Here is a 19141-nt window from a genome sequence, read left to right as displayed (position 1 = left end):
TGCTGCTCAGGTTCTGGTGGGAACCTCTGCATGGGAGCATACCACTCCCATTTTATATCATTGACTATCAGTGTATTTCTGGGCTCGGTTCAAACTATGACTTATAACTTTTAAACTGCTTATGGCTTGGAACCAAGGTATTTAACGGGCAGTATCTCCCCCATACAAATCTACCCATTCACTTCATTCAACATCAGGAGCCTGCTCTGTGTTCCCCCTTTTTCTGAGGCTTGGTTGGGGAGGAAGGGGGTCTGTGACAGGTGCGTTTTGGTCATAGTCCCTTGGGCCTTGGGATTTCCTTGTCTTGGAGGCCCATTTGATCCCCTCACTGATAGTTTTTCATCATCAAGTAAAACTTTTGTTAGTTTGCTTGATTGTTTAAGGCAGCCATTTTCACCCACTGTGCTGTGGCACATTGGTGTGCTGTGAGTGGTCCATAGGTGTGCCATAGGAATTTGGGAAAAGGTCATTTATTAGTAGGGTCAATGGAGGATGTGAGCCCCCCACTGCAGCATGGTGTGCCTTGTCAATTGTCAAAAACCTGATGGTGTGCCTTGACAATTTTAGCACCTTGTCAGTGTGTCATGAGATGAAAAAGGTTGAAAATCGCTGGTTCAAGGGCTCAGTCCTAACCAACTTTCCAGCACTGACCTTGCTGCAATGCAGTCCCAAAGTAAGGTAACAAACGTGCCTTTACCTTGAGGAGGCCCCCTTGACAGCCTCCCCATTGTAGGATGCAGTGCATGCCACATTGGCACAGCTATGTCAGTGCTGGAAAGTTGGTTAGGATTGCGCCCTTTGTAGGTGTTTTATTAAGTTTTACCCCACAACTGTAGATATGTTTTTCCCACACTGAATATCAGTTTCATTTATTCACTTTGGTAGATGGAGATTTAGGGGCTTCTCTGGAGGCATAAAGGTGGGTATAAATCCCTGGATAAATAAAATAAATAATCACTGTGTGTGTCATAAATTTATTGTGCTTCAGGTGAGTGTCTCACCCTCATTTTCTGATCTGGGAAATATGTTTTGTCTGTGTGGGATATGGTAAAAAATACATACATACATACATACATACATACATACATACATACATACATACATACATACATACATTGTTGTTGGCATCCTTCAGTCTCGGAAGACTATGGTATCGCGCTCTGAATAGTGGTTCTGGAACAGAGTGGCCTCTCAGAGGATAGACTGTTACCCATGCAGCAAATCCCCCCTCTCCACGTCGCTGAAATGGTCCAGTGGAAAGGCAGAAGTCAATACGGTTGGTTCCAGCGGCGTCGCAGGAGTTGCCAGAACTCGACTGTGTTCAGCCATGAATTGCCTCAGGGACTCTGGCTCCGGATTTTGCCTCAAGGTTGACTCCTGAAGCCTTTTCCTTAACTGGATGTAGCCACAAGGCATTGGAGGTTTGGGATCAGAGTTTTCCTTCTCTCAGATGATCTGCTTTCCCAGGCTAATGAGTCCCATCTACCCGGTGGCTGTTTAGTCGCCTGACTACATACATACATACATACATGCATGCAGGCAGGCAGGCAGATTAGTCTTATGAAACAATGAAAAAGATTTACCTCTGCTATAAGGGCATAGAGGCCCTTTTTCAAGTGGAGCTCAACTTATATTTAGCAGGGGGAGGGTAACTCTCCCTCTTCATTCCAGCACAGTGTCTTTTCTAGTGGCTGTTTGCTGGTGTTTCTTCTGCATCTGTGAGCATTTTGAGGACAGGGAGCCATTTAATTGAAGGGGAGGAAGAAAAGACCACTGCCTCCTGAGTCCAACTCCATTGAGAACACACACTCTCTCTCTCTCTCTCTCTTTCGGACTATTACAATGGCTGGCAGAAGGTGGCGCAAGAGAGCAAGACAGTACTGAGAACGCGGGGAAAAACTACAAAGCCCAGAATCCCGTGGGATTGTCACAGGCCAATCGCACGAGAGCGTGGCGGGGAGAGGGCTGCCGGGACTTGTAGGCAGCGGCGGCCTGAAGAGGCGGCGCGGCGGCGGTGCAGCCCTGCCCAGTGGGAGGGACGGCGCCTGAGCAAAGGGGAGACAGCCAGGTACTGTGCGGGCTGGTGGCCGTGCAGGTGTGTCAGCGGCGGGGAAGGGGCGGCGGGGAAGGGGGTGGGGGGAGAAGCGGAGCACAACCGGGGCCCGGGCGGCCAGCGCGTGTGCAGGCGCGGGGAATCTGCAAGGGGAGGCGAGCCGGCCGGCCGGCTGGCCGGCCCTGCGCTGGCAGCCGGAGGGAGCGTGGCTCTCTGCAGCCTTTGCAGTGGAAGGCAGGCAGCGCGAGGGCTGTGCTGCTCTCTCTGGGTGGGCATGCAATAGCCCAGCGCTAGGCAGGTCTACTCAGAAGTAAGCCCATTGTGTTCAATGACACTTACCCCCAGGAAAGTGTGCTTTGGGTTGCAATCAAAATCTCTGCAGCAACTGCAGCAGCAGCAGCCCCCCCCCCCATGCACCTTGCACCTTCTTATGCTCCAGTCCCAGATTTCATGGCACCTCTTCATTGCCCTGCAAAGTCAAGCCACTGCCAGGAGCAGCAGTCTTCCCCCACCCCCCTTCCCCATGGCTTAAATAAAATAAATGATGCCCCAAAGTTTCAGAGGGGTGACCCCCTTCCCGCCTTGGCTAAAGTAATTGATGTCCCAAAATGATGCCCCAAAGTTTCAGACAGGGGTGGGGTGACCCCCTTCCCTTTAGCTAAAACAAATGATGCCCCAAAGTTTTAGAAGGGTGTGGGGTGACCCCCTTCCCCTTGGCTAAAATAATTGATGCCCCAAAGTTTTGGAGGGGGGTGGGGTGACCCCCTTCCCTTTAACTTTGATGCCCCAAAGTTTTGGGGGAGGAGAGTGACCAGACACAAAGGGGGACAGTGTGTTTATACCTTTAACCATTGCATAGAAGAGGGAATTTGGGCAGGTGCAGCTTTTTAAACCCTTGCATGTTGAGCTGTTGCAAATTCCCTCTTCTTTGCAATTAACCATTGCATATATATAACCTTTTATAGGCACTGTGTTCCCCTTTGTGTCTGGTCACCCTAGGGAGGTGGAAGACAATCGATAAGGGCTCCAGGAGACCTGAACAGGACATGTGGAGCTGCTAGGAGAAAAAAAAAAAGGCTGAAAGGCAGTGAGTCAGAACTGGATGGACTGGTGGGGTAACTCCTTGCCAGGGAGGAACAGGGATGCTGCCTGTCAGGTTTCTGCCAGGATTACCAGCCTGACCTTGTTTGACAGTCCTGTTCCTTCATTTTCAACTTGTCAGCCCTGGAGAGTCTAACGGGCGTCCCTTATTGCAGCATACTGTACTACCCTGTGTGTGTGTACATGGCTTGTTTTTTGAGACTCACTTTCTCCCTCTAGTGCTGCCCTAGCACCTAACTGCCAGCCTATCTCTACTCCCTGCAAATTCCCTTTTTTTATTCCTGCTGCCTTCACCTGCCTGCTGGAGGCTGTCCTTCCTCTCTTGAGGTCCTGCTTTCAGTGTGTCCAGTGCTTCTCTGCTTGATGCCAGTGCAATGGCTGTGTCTTACGGCTTGTGGGGATGTTTATTGTTCCCTTCTTCTCGGTGGGCAGTTGCCTTCTGCCGTTTGCACTGTGGTACTTTCTAATCATGCTCTTAGACCCTGCGCTAGCCCTTTGCTGGGCTGCAGCAGGAGGGAAGTAGGTTCTAGTTGGAGTTGAATTAAGCAGGGTCTGAATTGATTTATTATCCGACTTCTCCAGAGCCAACCCTGGGCAACTGGGAGTGAGTGTCTGGGAAACGGCATCAAGACGGAGAGCAGGCGGAAGAATCCTTTTGTATGCTAGCTTGCCCATGTGTTGTTTGATTCTCTCCTCTGTCCAGGCTGTGAGTGCTGAGCAGTAGCATTCAGGAAGGGGCTGGCAGCTCTTTCTCTGGCTGCTGTCTTTTGTAATGCTCATTCCCTCATGTGCTGATGTTTGCTGTCTTGTAGCTGACCGTCTTCAGCTGTCTGCTGCTCGCTGGTTGGAAACAGCAGGAGGAAGGCAAGGAGGCAGATCAACCTGCCCTTGGTTGTTCCAGTCTGTGCTGCTTCACATCGGAGCCACTCCAGCCATCTGTGACTGAGCTCCCTGAAGCAGTGGTGGACAAGGAGGAGGCGGCAGCTTTAGCAGCAACGGATAACCCTGCCCTCAGTGGGTTTGTATTACCAGAGAATGCACTGATTTGCTGCCTGGTCTTTAGACCCATCCCAGTCATCAGGGTGTGTGGTGCATGGTGTGGGGAGGGGGGAACCACTGCCTCTGTAATAAATGATAGAGGATACAATGACTTTGCTCTCTCTGTTGGGTCGGATCATGCGGTACTTCTTGCTGAGACCAGAGACCCTCTTCCTGCTATGCATCAGCCTGGCCCTGTGGAGCTACTTCTTCCATACGGATGAAGTGAAAACCATTGTCAAGTCCAGCAGGGATGCTGTAAAGATGGTGAAAGGCAAGGTGGCGGAGATCATGCAGAACGATAGGCTTGGGGGTCTGGATGTGCTGGATGCAGAGTTCTCCAAGACCTGGGAATTTAAGAACCACAATGTTGCCGTCTACTCGATTCAAGGCCGACGAGACCACATGGAGGACAGGTTCGAAGTCATCACTGACCTGGTGAACAAGTCCCATCCTTCCATATTTGGAATATTTGATGGGCACGGAGGAGAGGCAAGTTGGAGACTTTGTTTTGGGTGGTATTGCTTTGAAACTTTTCTGCAATTTTCAGCTGTTTGGGGGGCAGCAAGCTCCTTGGCTTAAACTGGTAGCCTTCCTGATGTTTTTGTTGTTGTCCTTTCTGGTAGGGTGCACCGTGAGAACATGAAGAAAGAATTCCTCTGTTGGGGGGAAAAAAACTGCAGACAGAGCATTCTGCTAGTATTGATTGAAAACACAAACTTGCTTGGAGAAAGCTCTTATAGCCAAGCTGTGTGGTCTTAAGATGATTTTCGGTTGAGGACTGAATTCAGCAGGTGCTGTAATGGTTAATTAAAGGGATAACTTCATTGAAAATAGAACAAGATTGTATTGCAAAAAAGGGAAAGTGTTAAGGGTAGGTCCATTGCATGCCCTTTCTTGAAAAAAAAGATGCACATAATCCCTCTCCCCCAAACCTAAGAAATTTTGTTTATTTTCTTTTGCGCAAACTTGGGAATTGCCCCACCATATTCTTATGTTTTATCTTTTTTCTCTCCTCCCACCATCACCTTTGAAGTTCCTTCATTGTGTGTACTGCTCTTTTTCCATGCTCTCTTGCTTGCTGAGCCAGGCTGTTTGTCTTGGATAGCAGCACAAATACCATGTGCCGTGCTCTCTCCTTCTCTTTGCATTGATATCAGAAGGCTTTCTGTAGCTTTTTACAGTCATAAAGAGGGAAAAGGTCGGCTAGTGACATTCTAGATGTGGACCTATCTGTGTCTGGTTAGTCAGCAATATACAATAAGGGGGGATTTTTTTCTTTGTTTTTGTTTGTGTTGTACTGGGGGTTGCAGGGAAGTGGCAGTAGGTGCGGGGAGGGGAGAGGCATCATGCTAAAGTTAAAATACTTTGCACCAAAGCACTTGGCATGTGTGTTTGTTTTTATTTGCTGCTGTGTGAGGATATGAGGGTCTTTGGGTTTCCTGCAGCTGTTCTGGCAAGTCAAGCCGGCTAGGAAAGCTCTGACACTGAGCAGACACAAGCTGAGCTCCCCCTAGGATAGCAGCTGTTCCTATAACTCCTGGTATGCGTGCTGTGCCTTTTGTCACCCTTCTGTGCGATAGTCACTTAAGTGAAAATGGCCTCTAATCGGCAGTCCTATGCATGCTTACCCTCAAGCAAGCCCCATTGAGTTCAGCAGGGTGCTTTCCCAAGTACATGTGCATGAAATTGCAGCGCACATCTCCAGGGATAGTGGAACTGAGAAACTGGCAGTAGTGTAACTTTGTTTTGAGAACATCGTCCTATTGTGGGTGAAAAAGAAAATCAATTCTTTTAAAAGCTTTGATCCGTTTCTTAAAGACAGATATGCTTTCTTTGTTGGAGGTGGCAACCAAGGCGTTAAAGGGGAGCCATGTGTTGCCAAGTTGTGCAGTGCTATGCTAATCAACCTCAATGTATATTCCTTTGAGTTCACTGGGAGTTTGTCCCAAATAAGTGTGCATAGCATTACAACCATAGGCTCTTCCACCACCTCCTTTGCAATGAATGTGAGCCATGCAAAAGTACATTACTGTCCATTTGCAACTCCTGTTCATTTTGATGTGTTTTTGCTCAAGGTGAATTCTTGGTGACTATGTTGAAAACTCTGCTTTCTCCACCCAAAAAACCTCACTCTGCCTCTTAACTGTGTGTAGTATGTCTCTGTACAGTACATTGCATTTTCAACTACATCTCAAATCCAAATGGCAGAAATGTAAGCTGGCAAAACATTTGCTTATAGCCAGAGTGTGTCTATAGTCATTTCCTACTCCGCTGTTCTGATCTATACAGGCTAATCAAGTTAGGCTAGTCAAGTCATGTCTCAAGTAGTCTCTGAATTCTGTTTATGCTTTCACTCATTCTTTTATTGTCGATAGAGGCATAATACTAGCCTTTGGCTCAGCGCATAATAGCTGCACTTGTTTTTTTGTGTCAGATGATACTTTGCTTGTAGGGATAAATTATGGTAGTTAATGCTGAGCATATTTGATGTAGGAAACTAAAGTTGTTTCGCATTTAAGGTTTCAAAGAAGTGTGGCTGCATGTGTGTATGCAGTGCATATGACTTTTCCATGTTGTTATAGAGACCTGTTTATGCTGAGCAAACGGCATGGACACATGGACCCTATGGACACATGGGCTCTTTGGACACATTACCTATCAATTTCTTTATTTGTATTACAATATTTATATACCACGTTTCTTGATGATTCAAGGAGATTTACACAAGCAGGCTAGTCATAATCCCCATTTTTACTGGGAGATAGTCCCATCGACCCCAGTGGTGCTTTCTTCTGAGTAAACATGCAGAGGCTTGTGCTATAACACATGTTTGTGAACTGATTGGGGAGTCATACAGTAAGTCTCCTTCTCATAAAATACTCTCCCTGTTCAGCGAAAACATGGACAGGCTGTGACCCAGTTGGCTTTCATGAGAAAGGGGCCATAGCCACTTATACCACACCAGTGGAAAACCTGAACAATCGGAGTTCCTGCTGCCATGGTATAAACGGAAATAGATCTTTTCCCTAATGTGTGTCAGTAGATGTGGACCCACTGCCTCCTCTGTCGTCTCTATTATATTAATCTGGATATCAAATGATGTACATTTATATATAATTATTAGGGGTAGTCTAAAATGGTATTTGTGAAATAACACTGCCATAATGCAAAATTGGGCTTATAAAACAACAAAACGTGATATCCTGCTCAATTAATGAAATAACACTGCCATGTATCTATTAAAGTGGCTGTGGAGCATCTGTAGCTCATCCTGAGTGCTTCTGACTGCATTTTGGAGCCCCTAACGTCCTCAGAACTCTGTTGCTTTAACTGACTGTAGAGTCTTCTAAGCATACTCGGAAGCTGCCAAGGAAAATGCAGCTCTACAAAAAAGAGCTCTACAAACAGTAAAACTGAGTCACAGTGTGTAGGCGACCCTGCTTTGGTCCATTGGAAAGGGCAGGCTGAGAAGATCACGCCACCACCAAAACGGTCCCAATCCATTGAACACAGGTTCCAAAAACACTTGAGAAGGAAGTTCCTTCCTCCAAGCCAGGGGTGCCCAAACCCCAGCCCTGGGGCCACTTGCGGCCCTTGAGGCCTCTCAATGTGGCCCTCAGGGAGCCCCAGTCTCCAATGAGACTCTGGCCCTCTGGAGATTTGTTGGAGCCCACACTGGCCCGACGCAACTGCTCTCAGCGTGAGTGCGACAGTTTGACCTCTCACATTAGCTATGGGATGAGGGCTCCCTCCACTGCTTGTTGTTTCATGTCTGTGATGCGGTAGCGGCAGCAAAGGAAAGGCCGGCCTTGCTTTGTGCAAGGCCTTTTATAGGCCTTGAGCTATTGCAAGACCTTCATTCATTAATATAAGTTCATCTTTAATATATTCATTTATGTAAACTTATGTAAATTTATTCAAATTTTAAATGTGAATTAATTCTTTTTTCCCCCGGCCCCCGACACAGTGTCAGAGAGATGATGTGGCCCACCTGCCAAAAACTTTGGACACCCTTGCTCCAAGCTGATAAACGTATTGAACCCTATGGTGAACAAAACAGAGCTACACAGTCGAGTTTACTCATGAATAAGCAAATGTGTAATGGTTCCTTGCTATGTTGATACCAGTTTGTTTCCATAGCAGTTCAGTGCTATGTTCAATTCTGTTGGTCCAAGTTGCTATCTTCTCAGTGTTTTAATTTGCCAATGACTTAATGCAAACTGTGATTCGGGACCCACTAGGTGGGTCATAAACCAATTTCAGATGGGTCCCCATACATTTCAATATTTTATTTTTTAATATATTAGACTTCTTGCTACCATGGTATGTGACTGCATTTGGGGAAATGTTACAGATCTGTACTTTTAACAGGCTACTATGTATATGCTTTTAACAATGACAGTAAATGGGACTTAATTCTGGGTGACTGTGGGTAGGATTGCAGCCTAGAATTGTTAAAAATTTTCCTGCTTGATGATGTCACTTCTGGTCATGACATCACTTCTGGTGGGTCCTAACAGATTCTCATTCTTAGTCATTCCTGCTAAAAGTTTGAGAACCGCTGATTCTTAATCTGTTTGTGTTTGGCAGCATTTGGTTCATTGTAGTCATTCATATAAGTAGCATGTAAATCTTAAACAGCTCCTGTAAGTTTAATTCAAGTAGTTGACTATGTCTTTCTGCTTTTTGGGTGTGTCTGCGTGTGCGATGTGTTTTATATTTGTTTTATTCCTGTGGCTATGCCTGCTGACAGCCACAGGCATAAAAATATATATACTGCCTGTATGACAGTGATTACGCTCAATAAAAATACTTTAAAATTGATTAGAATATTAATTTGGAATAAAATCACATAACATAGCACCACTTTCAGTCCTTTTTTAGATTAACACTGCCATCCATTAAAAAATAAAACCGTTTTAGACTGCCTCCAATAATCATTTTTTGTTGAAGTGTTGAACAAGGTGTTGGTATTTTGTTGAGCAAGGTGTTGGTAGTGAATCTAACTTTATTAACCTGGAGTAAGAGGATACTTTCACATTTATGAGGCCATAAAATGGGATTTCCCGAAAGTGGGTCATCCACCCTCTTGAAGGAGAAAGATCATGAGGATTGGGAACAGATGGGGGAAAGTATCGGATAGGGGAATAGTTGGCTGTAAGGGCAGTGGTGGGAAATCTATGATACAAAGTTGGAAAATAGTCTACTTGAATGGATTTTGGTTGTATTGGAAAAGCTTTAATGGGATAGTTAGTTCCTATATCCTGGGTGCGAGTGGAGCTCACATGCAGCTGAACCACTTATGATAAAATTCACACATTCACACTTACGATAAAATTCACACTGTGTGCACTGCATTTCCAGTTGGAATCTCCAGTATTGCAGAAGCACCATGTCCTTGGGTCATATTTACATTGCAGATTAACTTCTTTGTGTTTGGTGGGCTTTTGTTCATTCTGCTTACTACTCATTATAGCCTGTATATGCAAGTACTGTGGAAAGTAATTCGGGACAAGGCTTTCTTTGTAGTGGCACCAAAGCTACTTAGAGAAGCTTGCCTTGGTTCCTCCTTCCTAATTGGCGTTTAGATGTCAGGTGAATCGATCCCTCTCTGGGGGGCAGGCTTTTTGGATTGCCCTAAATTGCTCCTTCTCTTGTTTCTGCTGCTATGATCAATATCGTTGCCAGTTAGTTTTTACAGGATGTTTTGAAAAACCTGGAATAGTTTTATATTGTTAAATGTATCTTTGTTAGTCATCTTGGGACCATGTAGTTCAAAGGTGGGTAATAAATATTTTATTAAGTGAGTAAAAAATAGTGGTAGAAGTGAATATTGCTCATCTGTAGCAGGTAGGGTGTTCCTCAAAACATATGGCTGTGGATTTTGGCTTCTACTACCTTCTTAGGCCTTTTTAAAAATGTTTACTAGTGTTGCACACCTGTAGTTACCAAGCAGACCTGGCTGAAAAATCACATTTTTTGGGTGGGCTTGGGTGAACAGCCATTTGGATGGCTGAAATATAGTGGTGGGGTGATTTAATTTATTACTTTCTCTGTGTCTGTGTTAATGGTTTACATGAAATCCTAAGATGATTGTTATTAAGAATATTTATATATTGCTTTTCAACAAAATGTTCGCAAAGCAGTTTACATAGCTCAATACATGCATTCCAGACAATAGTAAGTTGGAACTTTGTCATATTCTGACGTTTAGTTGCTAATTGGGTAAGAGGCACTTTTTCAAGTGGGTGCTCCTTTTTTTAGCAGGGGGAGAGTAACTGGCCCACTTCACCCCAGCACTGTCTGTTCTAGTGGCAGTCTACTGGTATTCATTTGCATCTTTTTAGATTGTGAGCCCTTTTGGGACAGGGAGCCATTTAGTTATTTGACTTTTCTCTGTAAACCGCTTTGTGAACTTTTAGTTGAAAAGCGGTATATAAATACTGTTAATAATAATAATAATAGTTGCATGTCTCTGGCATCCCATTCAGTTTGGTTCTTTGTCCCCTTGTTAACTTCCATCATGAGAAATACAGGGGTTTATCTAATGAGGCCATGCAATTTCACAAAGTATAATCAATTGGAAATTTATGCAAATTGCTGTAGAGTTGAAGTTGAAGCCTGTCACTCTTCAAACCAGTTTGACATTTGCTACATCAATGCCATCACCTCATCTGATTCCAGATATTGGTACAGGACAGGTAATAACTATTTTTCAGATGTTTCAGATTAGAACCATGTGGAAGCAAATTGTGTCAATTGTGTGGCTTCGTGCACAGTGTTAAAAATCAAGTCGGTAAGACAATGGATGATAGATGCTAAAAATCTTTAATTCATTTTTTTTCCTTCCTGTACTGTTCTATAGAATATTTTCATCCTATCTGGTATCATTCCATTTATTTTAGATTGCTGTGAGATGTTTGCATTTAGAAAGTTTGCAGTTCTGGAGTTCCTGAAGATCTCTCCAGGTCTTTCATAGATTAGTTTTGTTAAATGGTATCTCTTATTTACTTTTTAATAAAAATAGTTTAGACACTCACCTTTCTTTGTTCTTATAAAGTGTTTCCCCTTCTTGCCAAGTACTGCAAGCACAAGTAGTTTCCCTGTCTTTCATTTCTTTTGCGGGGTGGGGTGGGGCACCAGTGTTTACATAAAGACAAATAAGTGACGTTATCGGAGCATGAAGTACCTGCTATGTGTGGTTGACATTTAAAATCCTTCAATTTGTGTAAGAGTTACTTTTATCCTCATGAGCTTTCTTTATTTGAACAAACAGGGAGGGGAAATCAGCAGGTTGAATTCTTTTATAAAAAGGCAATTTTTTGGTCTCTTGTTTTAGTGACTATTATTCATTGAATGTTTGTGTAAAATTCTGAATGCCTGAATAGGTGAAAAATATATTCAGCGAAGCTTAAGAACTTGTCAAAGTGCTGTTCCTCAATGTGTTGCAAAGCTCATAGGACTCTTTCCTAGATAAGTGGCCACTGTACTGGCTTCTCCTAATTTCAAAGGTCAATGAGAAGACAATCTCAGTTCTTGACTGACTTCTGGAAAGACTTGTTTGGCAATGGATGTGCTGGATGGAGGACAAAAGGGGCTTTGAAGGTGGAAGTGCCTTGGTTACTTCTGCCTTGCTTATCAGCTGACCTAGTTCAATCCTGGGCTTGATGGAGAGAAAATCACCAAACAAATTAAGAATGCTTGGCAGCTTTTCTTTTACACAGTGGTGATCATCCTCATTATGTATAGCTTGCCATGTGTGGCAGTGAGAAAAAGATAAGTCTGCCTAAGTTCCTCCTCCGTTCTAGTGCTTTTCTGCAAACATGTCAGTTGCAGTTGCACCTTAAAGCCCTCTAGAGTACCTGCCTGACCTCTTCTACTGTTTCAGGTTCCAAATATGCTGTTGCCTGATTGCAACGGGTTTGATAAGCCCAAAGGAGCTTTAGACTTGGGTTCTTTGAACAGCTGCCCACCTCATACTGCCTAGCAGACGGCTTTTGAAAAATCCCCTCTTGTTTGACACAGAAGGGGGAGTCAGCTGCTGAAAGAATAAAACAGCACTGGACTAGTTCAAGCCCTTTGTGTGAGCTCATGTGGCTCTTTGGATCCTAGCCATGGAGAGGAAGTGTGAATATTTTTAGATGTATTCACTTGGACCCTGTTTAAATGTAAGATCGTATGCCAATAAAGGTTTTCGGAATTCAATTCAAATGTAAGACTGGGCGTGGAAGCAAAATATACCATGTGATGATATACTCAGCCTAACTCATGTTTAAGCTGGGTCCCTCTGCTTGCCTGTACAGGGTTGGCATACCAGCACAGCATATTCCTGGGCTTTAGTTCTTTGGCATGCCAGCATTGTGTGTGCCAATGCCTGCCACCCATTTGGACATAACACAAGCCATGCAGGTCTTCATGAAGGTATGCTGTTGTGATGCCAGGCATCTCATTTAAAGCTGGCTCTAACAATTGGTTTTGACTGTCTTGCACCACCATGTCTTTCCCAAGTACTTGTCTAATTAACTTGCTACTTGATAGTACTTGCCAATATGTAAATAGTAGCATCCTGCTCCAGTAGAGGCTAAATGTATCAGCAGGAATATGTATAAAAGGCTGCCTCTTTACACTTGCGAGAATTTACTGGGGGGGGTTGACGCTACCCCCTCCCACACCCCAAATCAGGCTCTGACCATGGTTGCAGGCATGTGCACTTCTCTCTGCTGCTGGAAAAATCCCCAGTAGTAGAAGTCAGCCAGGTGTTATCTTGAGAAGAATGGGTCAGAGGGTCAATTGTGTTGGCTGAGCATAACTCCAAAGGAGAAGAAAGCAGCCAAGAAAAGCACAAGAGAAATATTTTGTATAAAGTTAGAGAAGCAGCTGTATGAGCAGTGGAGAAAATTCCTTAAATGTTACATGCAAAGAGCAACAAGCATTTAGAATCAGGCCCTGTAGAAAATGTGCCCCCACCCAGCATAACGCAGCCCATGTTGCCAGTTCTTTTACCCAAGGGGGATGCGGAGGAAAGGGTTACGATGGTGGTGGTAGGGCACTGGGGCTGAGATCATAGGGGTCTGGGTGGGGCGCAACGGCTGTTTTGGAGGATGGGAAATTTGGCAGGCATATACGAAAGGTGATTCAATATTGAGACTTGGAATCTAGCATCATATTCAAGATAACTTGGCAGAGCTTCAGGGAAACCATTCTAATTTTTTGTATCTCTGATTTTATTAAGATTTCTACTCAGTCTTTCCTCCTTTCTCTCCCTTTGCCATTTGCTGCAAGGTGGGTTAGAATAGTGCAGTGTTTCACAGACTGTGAGTCAGGATCCACTAGGTGGGTCGCAAGCCAGTTTCATATGGGTCCCCATTCATTTCAATATTTTATTTGTAATACATTAGACTTGATGCTACCGTCGTATGTGACTGCATTTGGGGAAAAGTTACAGATCTGTACTTTGAACAGACTACTGTGTATAGTAGTAGTTTTTAACAATGCTTTTAACAATGATGGTCAATGAGACTTACACCTGGGTAATTGTGGGTAGCCTAGGATTGTCAAAAAATTTCCTGCTGGATGATGTCACTTCCAGTCATGACATCACTTCCAGTGGGTCCTGACAGATTCTCATTCTAAAAAGTGGATCCCAGTGCTAAAAGTTTGAGAACCCCTGGATTAGTGAAAGGGAATTGATGGTTTTCTCTGGGAGGAAGCAGAGGGTGAAGAAGCCTAGGCACCTGCTAACTAGGAAGTTTGGCACCCCTTGTAATATATGGTAAGAAAATGTTTCGGTTTAATTAGCAGTGTTCATGGAATGGAGTCTATTCAACTCGATGATTGGTCCCTTTCCATTGGGGATCTACTAGTTATAGTCTTTGATATAATTAGTCACAAGAGATGCCCTTTTTCTCCCCCTCCCCCCAGTGATATTCCATTAGCTGCTTAAACATGCTGTGTCATTTCAAGCCTTTTAAAAATGGTTGTATTTCATGTCTAGTTTTTAGTGGGTCAGGGGGTTAGTTGTTTGGAGTCTGGGTACTTTATGCAGCAAAAATCTACAGTATGCACTTTGATTTTTGCAAGATAAGCTCATAATCCCTCCCTACAGTCAAAGCTCAAATATAAACAAGATTTCATGGACATTACCGATGTCTTTCCATTTATAGAAATTTCCTCTAGAGGGAAATGCTTGCGTAGCGTTCATGCTGGGCTAAATATTCATGGAGTGAAGTTCATGATTACATAAAATTCTCCAGTGCTCTTCACTAATATCTAGACCAGTTGCCAAAAAGCACAACATGCACGATTTTAACTAATGAATTCATCGGAGCATCGGAACTTTCAAAATCAACGATACTGAAGTTTTATCTGTTTTGCTCTTTCTGCTGTTTCCCAAGCATTGCTCTTTTGTCATCTTCTTTGTCATCTCCCTAATGTGACTGCATGAGAACAGTTGTCTGAAACTTGAGGAGCTGCTGCCAGTCAGTGCCCAGCAATATTGCCCAAGATGGACAAAGGATCTGATTCAGTATAAGGCAGCTGGTTCAAATGTCCTGCCCTTCATCTCTTGTGTGACTGCAAGAAGACAGTCCATTCCAATATGTGCTGTTTCTTGCTCTGTTTCATTTCTGTTTGGGGGACGAAAACAGCTTTGGTCCCTCTAGGGTAGCCATTTTCAACCACTGTACCGTGGCACACTGGTGTGCCACGAATGGTATGCAGGTGTGCCATGGGAGTTTGAGGGAGGGTCATTTATTAGTAGGGCCACTAGGGAATGCGATTTCCCACCAACTGCACGGTGTGCCTTGTTAGTTGCCAAAAAAACGAATGGGGTGCCTTGACAATTTTAGTACCTTGTCAGTGTACCACAAGCTGAAAAAGGTTGAAAATCACTGCTCTTGGGGCAGTGGATCTCTATCTTTCCCACCTTATGACCCACCTGTCTGGCCAGTGACCCTGGTGGTGCCAGGGGAGACCTCAGAGGGTTGTGCTGGGCTGGTGACCCGCTCTACAGGGCTCTGCGGGCCTCACAATGGCCTGAAGAAGCCTCTGAAAGATACTTCTGGTTTCCAGAGGGGAGCTGGAAGATGCCTTCTATAACTCAGAAGTAACTTTTGAAGGCTTCTGCAGGCCATTCTGAGGTCTATAGAGTGGGTTGCAAGCTGAGCACAACCCAGAAGAAGCTTCTGGGGCCTCCCTGCTTCCCCGAAATAGCTCTGAATTGGAGCCAAAGGGAGGCAAGGGTGGGTGGGCCAGGTTGCAACTCAAAGTTTAGGAACCCTGCTCTAGAGAATGATCTATGCTGGTAATTGAACAGCATGATTGCATCCCTGTTGATTCTACTGTGCATCTTGGCCGTTTTTGACACTATAGATCATGATATCTTTGGTTGGACACTGGGATACTTAAATAATCCTTGATTTCAAGTGATATGCAGATGACACCCAGATGTATGTCTTTGCCATCTCCTGTTGGAGAAGCTATGGTTGCCTTGAATTGGAAAAGGGCTGTATGTGGGAAAACAAGCCAAGTTTAAATTCTGATGTGAAAGATGTTCTTCCATTTAGGAGGTTTATTGATTTGGCAATGGTGTTTACTTGTTCTGGATGAGGTTCCTCTCCCTTGAAAGATCAGGTCAGATCAGGTCAGGTCTTTTGGGTGTTCAGGTAACAATTGTGGCCTGGAGTGCTTTTGACCAGGTTCAGTTGGTGTGCCAGCTGCACCTGCTTCTGTCTCTATCAGACCTGGCTTTGGTTATCCATGCCCTGGTACCTTCTCATCTGGACCACTGCAATGCACTTTACATGGAACTGTCTTTGAATAACCTTTGGAAGCTTCAACTGGTAGAGAATACAGCTACCAAACTTCTAATGAGCAAAATATTATGGCCTTGTCTCCCCTCTGTTGTTCCAACTGCCTGGTTGCCATTGCTTCCAAGTAGAATTCAAGGTGCTGGCTATCACCTTCAAAGCCCTAAAAAATATTGGACCAAGGTACCTGATGGACCATGTGTATGTGTCTAACCATGCTCCAAGGTCTCCCAATGGACCTCCTTTGTATTTCCCATCATGATTTAGGGTATAGCTGGTTGGGGGTGCAAAAGAGAGCATTCTTGGTGGTGGCATCTCCTTATGGAACTTCCTTCTTTGTGAGGTTCACAAGGCTGAAGATGCATTTTTTTTTTCAGATGGCCTTCCCTGGTTGTTCGTTTTATCTCTTGGTTGCTGGTATTATATTTTATTGTAGTTTCTGGTTTGTTAATGCTGTTCTATGAATTTTTTAATGTATCTTATTGTATTATTGTTGGCCATCTTGGATTATTAAAGGGAGGTGGGATCTCCATCCATCCATCCAGATGATTTCTATACCACCTTTCTAAAAAACCAGAGCTGGGTAAACGATATGAATAACATAAAATTTTCCTTCACGCAGTAGCAGGTAACAACGTTTGTCTGCATTGTGTGTTCTTTCTCCAACCTCAGGGGCCTTGCCTAGCCTCTGTGGACCATCTTAAGAAACATTAATGAGCAATGAATTATGCTGGTGAGTGTGAGGAGTTTATTTTTAGTGCATGTTTTACAAGGATGCATTTAAATTTATCTTCATGACCACAATAGCCCATAGCTCAGTGGTGGTAAACCATGTTCTCTGTTTTCACAAGGTCTTGGGTTCAATCCCTGGCATCTCTAGCTAAAATCTTGGAAAAGACTTCTGCGTGAGTTGTGGGGGAACCAGTGCCACTCAGAGTAGATGGTACTAGACTAGTAGTGTACCTTGGTGTAAAAACAGCTTTGAATGATGGCTGGAATTACTCCTGCGTTCTTGGTCAACCAGCAAAAATGCTTTATCACCAGGCAGATAGTTCCTTTTGCATGCCTGAGGTAGCACAGCAGATTTAATAATAGGATTTTAAGATCTGAGAATCTAAGAATAAAAGAATCTGATTGAAAATGCATTTGTTTCATAGAAAATTCAAGAAGGCAGTTCAAGGATAGAGAGAGTAGCCAGGTGGGACCAAACTGTCAGTGTTGTGCACTAAGGCTCAAGACTGATTGGATTGTAGAATAAAATGGGGTGGAGATGATATGAATATGCATAGTTCTGGGTGGAAACTTTAATGAACTTTAGAAAGAGAGCTGGGTGGCCATGTGGAGCACCAATCACACCATTGGTGATACAAATTGATTATGATGCTGAAACATTGCTGGCACTCATCATATCCGACCTTGTCTGATTCACAGCTGTGTGAGCAGCTGACATCTCCAGCCAGACAATCAAAGTACGTGTTTTAACTGCTAAATGACAGCGCAATTATCCTCTGCGCATTATTCTGGCAAACCTCAAGGCTCCCTAGGAGAAATGAACATTTATTTTCATTTATTTCGATGTTCTGATTTCTCATATCCTTTCCATATTTTCTAGTCATCGTAAATATTGGCAAATAGTTTCTTTTTTTTCTCTAAATCGCCTTTGGGGTAAACATTAATTATATTATGCTTCCATTTTTAATAGTGAGAACTGTCGTGTGAGACTGAGTTCTTTCAACCAATAAAGTTTCGTCTAGTAAATCTCTACTTTCCCATTCCCTGGCAGTTATAATACTGCTGGAGGGCAATGAACATTTTTTCTGATAAGGGGAATCACATACCCCCTAAATGTATTTTCTGATCCTGCCACAGCTCTTGCATTAGAGGGGAGAAAATAAAAGCTTGCATTTAAATGAGTTTTTTGCTATTTGCAGGTAGTCTCGATAGATGTTATCCTGAAATTGCCTAATCTACTTCCTACCCCCAAATATATTGCGGAGTTTGTGATCCAGGATAAAACATTCATTCATGGCTCTATCAGCCGTTGAAACGTGTTTGTCAACTAAACTAAGCATCTTAAAATACCCTGTCTGGATCCAGGTTAGTCTATTTCACTGTCTGTATTTTCTCTGTTTGGATCATGTTGCATTATATGTTTTAGCTGTACACCAAATATATGAAGTGTGAATGCCTTGAACTCATGTTTGCACATGCAGGTTCACTTGTGAGAGCCATGATTGAATGAGGTTTCCTGTTGAGAATACATTTGATAGTAGGATGGATAAAGGGCAAAGATTTAAAAACTAAAAATAATTTATATAGGACATTTCTATGTGGTCTTTCCCCAGGCAGTAGGCATCCTGAGCATCTGTACAACTCAGCACTGGAATCTGCCTATAGGAAGCTTCTCTTGCAGTCGCTGTTAAGCCATGAGGGGCAATTCAGCCATGAGGGGCAATTCCAGCCAAGTTAGTTCATTCCTGCTAGAAATTGTAATGTGTCTGCCAATTGGCTCATAATCCTGTCTGGCTTGTTCCACTACTCCAACCAGGTAGTGTGATGACATAATCCCAGCTGAATGTAAAAACTGTAAAAAATGTAAAAACTCCCAGCACATAGGAAGTTGTGGTAGTTCCCTTCCAGCAACCTAAGAACCCACTCCTTGGGACTCAGACATGAGCACCCACTCTCTGAACAGCATGTGAAAGGGGCTGGGGTTTCCTTTTGCCTCCTTTGTTTTCCTTTAACCTTCTAACGCAGTGGTTCTCAAACTTTTAGTACCGGGACCCAATTTATAGAATGACAATCTGTCGGGATCCACTGGAAGTTATGTCATTAAGTTGGAAGTGATTTCATGGCCAGAAGTGATATCATCAAGCAGGAAAATATTTAACACCCCAATATGACAAAATCAAAACACAAATCGATCAATTAAATAAATTAAACGTTTGCAGTAAGTTTAAAAATTTAAAATAAAGAATGCTTCTAACCCCATGAAGCAGTTGCTGATTTTTTTTAAATCCCCAATCATCCCAAAGGCTGCAATCCTATCCACACTTACCTGGGAGAAAACCCCACTGACTATCATTGTTAAAAGAATATACATAGCAGCCTGTACTATATACTCTATATATACAAGTAC

The 19141-nt window shown here is 43.6% G+C and overlaps 1 protein-coding gene across 1 annotated transcript in view; it reads left to right on the top strand.

Annotated features, from left to right (window-relative positions):
- The first annotated feature begins 3990 nt into the window (after positions 1-3990).
- Positions 3991-19141, top strand: part of PPM1L (protein phosphatase, Mg2+/Mn2+ dependent 1L) — a 204830-nt gene continuing 189679 nt past the window's right edge. Inside the window, exon 1 of the mRNA XM_066621230.1 lies at positions 3991-4684. Within this exon, the coding sequence (XP_066477327.1) occupies positions 4286-4684 (399 nt within the window). The 5' untranslated portion in view covers positions 3991-4285. The remainder of the gene's footprint in view (positions 4685-19141) is intronic.

The sequence above is a fragment of the Tiliqua scincoides genome, chromosome 3 (assembly GCF_035046505.1).
Source record: "Tiliqua scincoides isolate rTilSci1 chromosome 3, rTilSci1.hap2, whole genome shotgun sequence".
Classification (NCBI taxonomy): domain Eukaryota; kingdom Metazoa; phylum Chordata; class Lepidosauria; order Squamata; family Scincidae; genus Tiliqua; species Tiliqua scincoides.
This window is presented reverse-complemented; position numbering and strand designations above follow the sequence as displayed.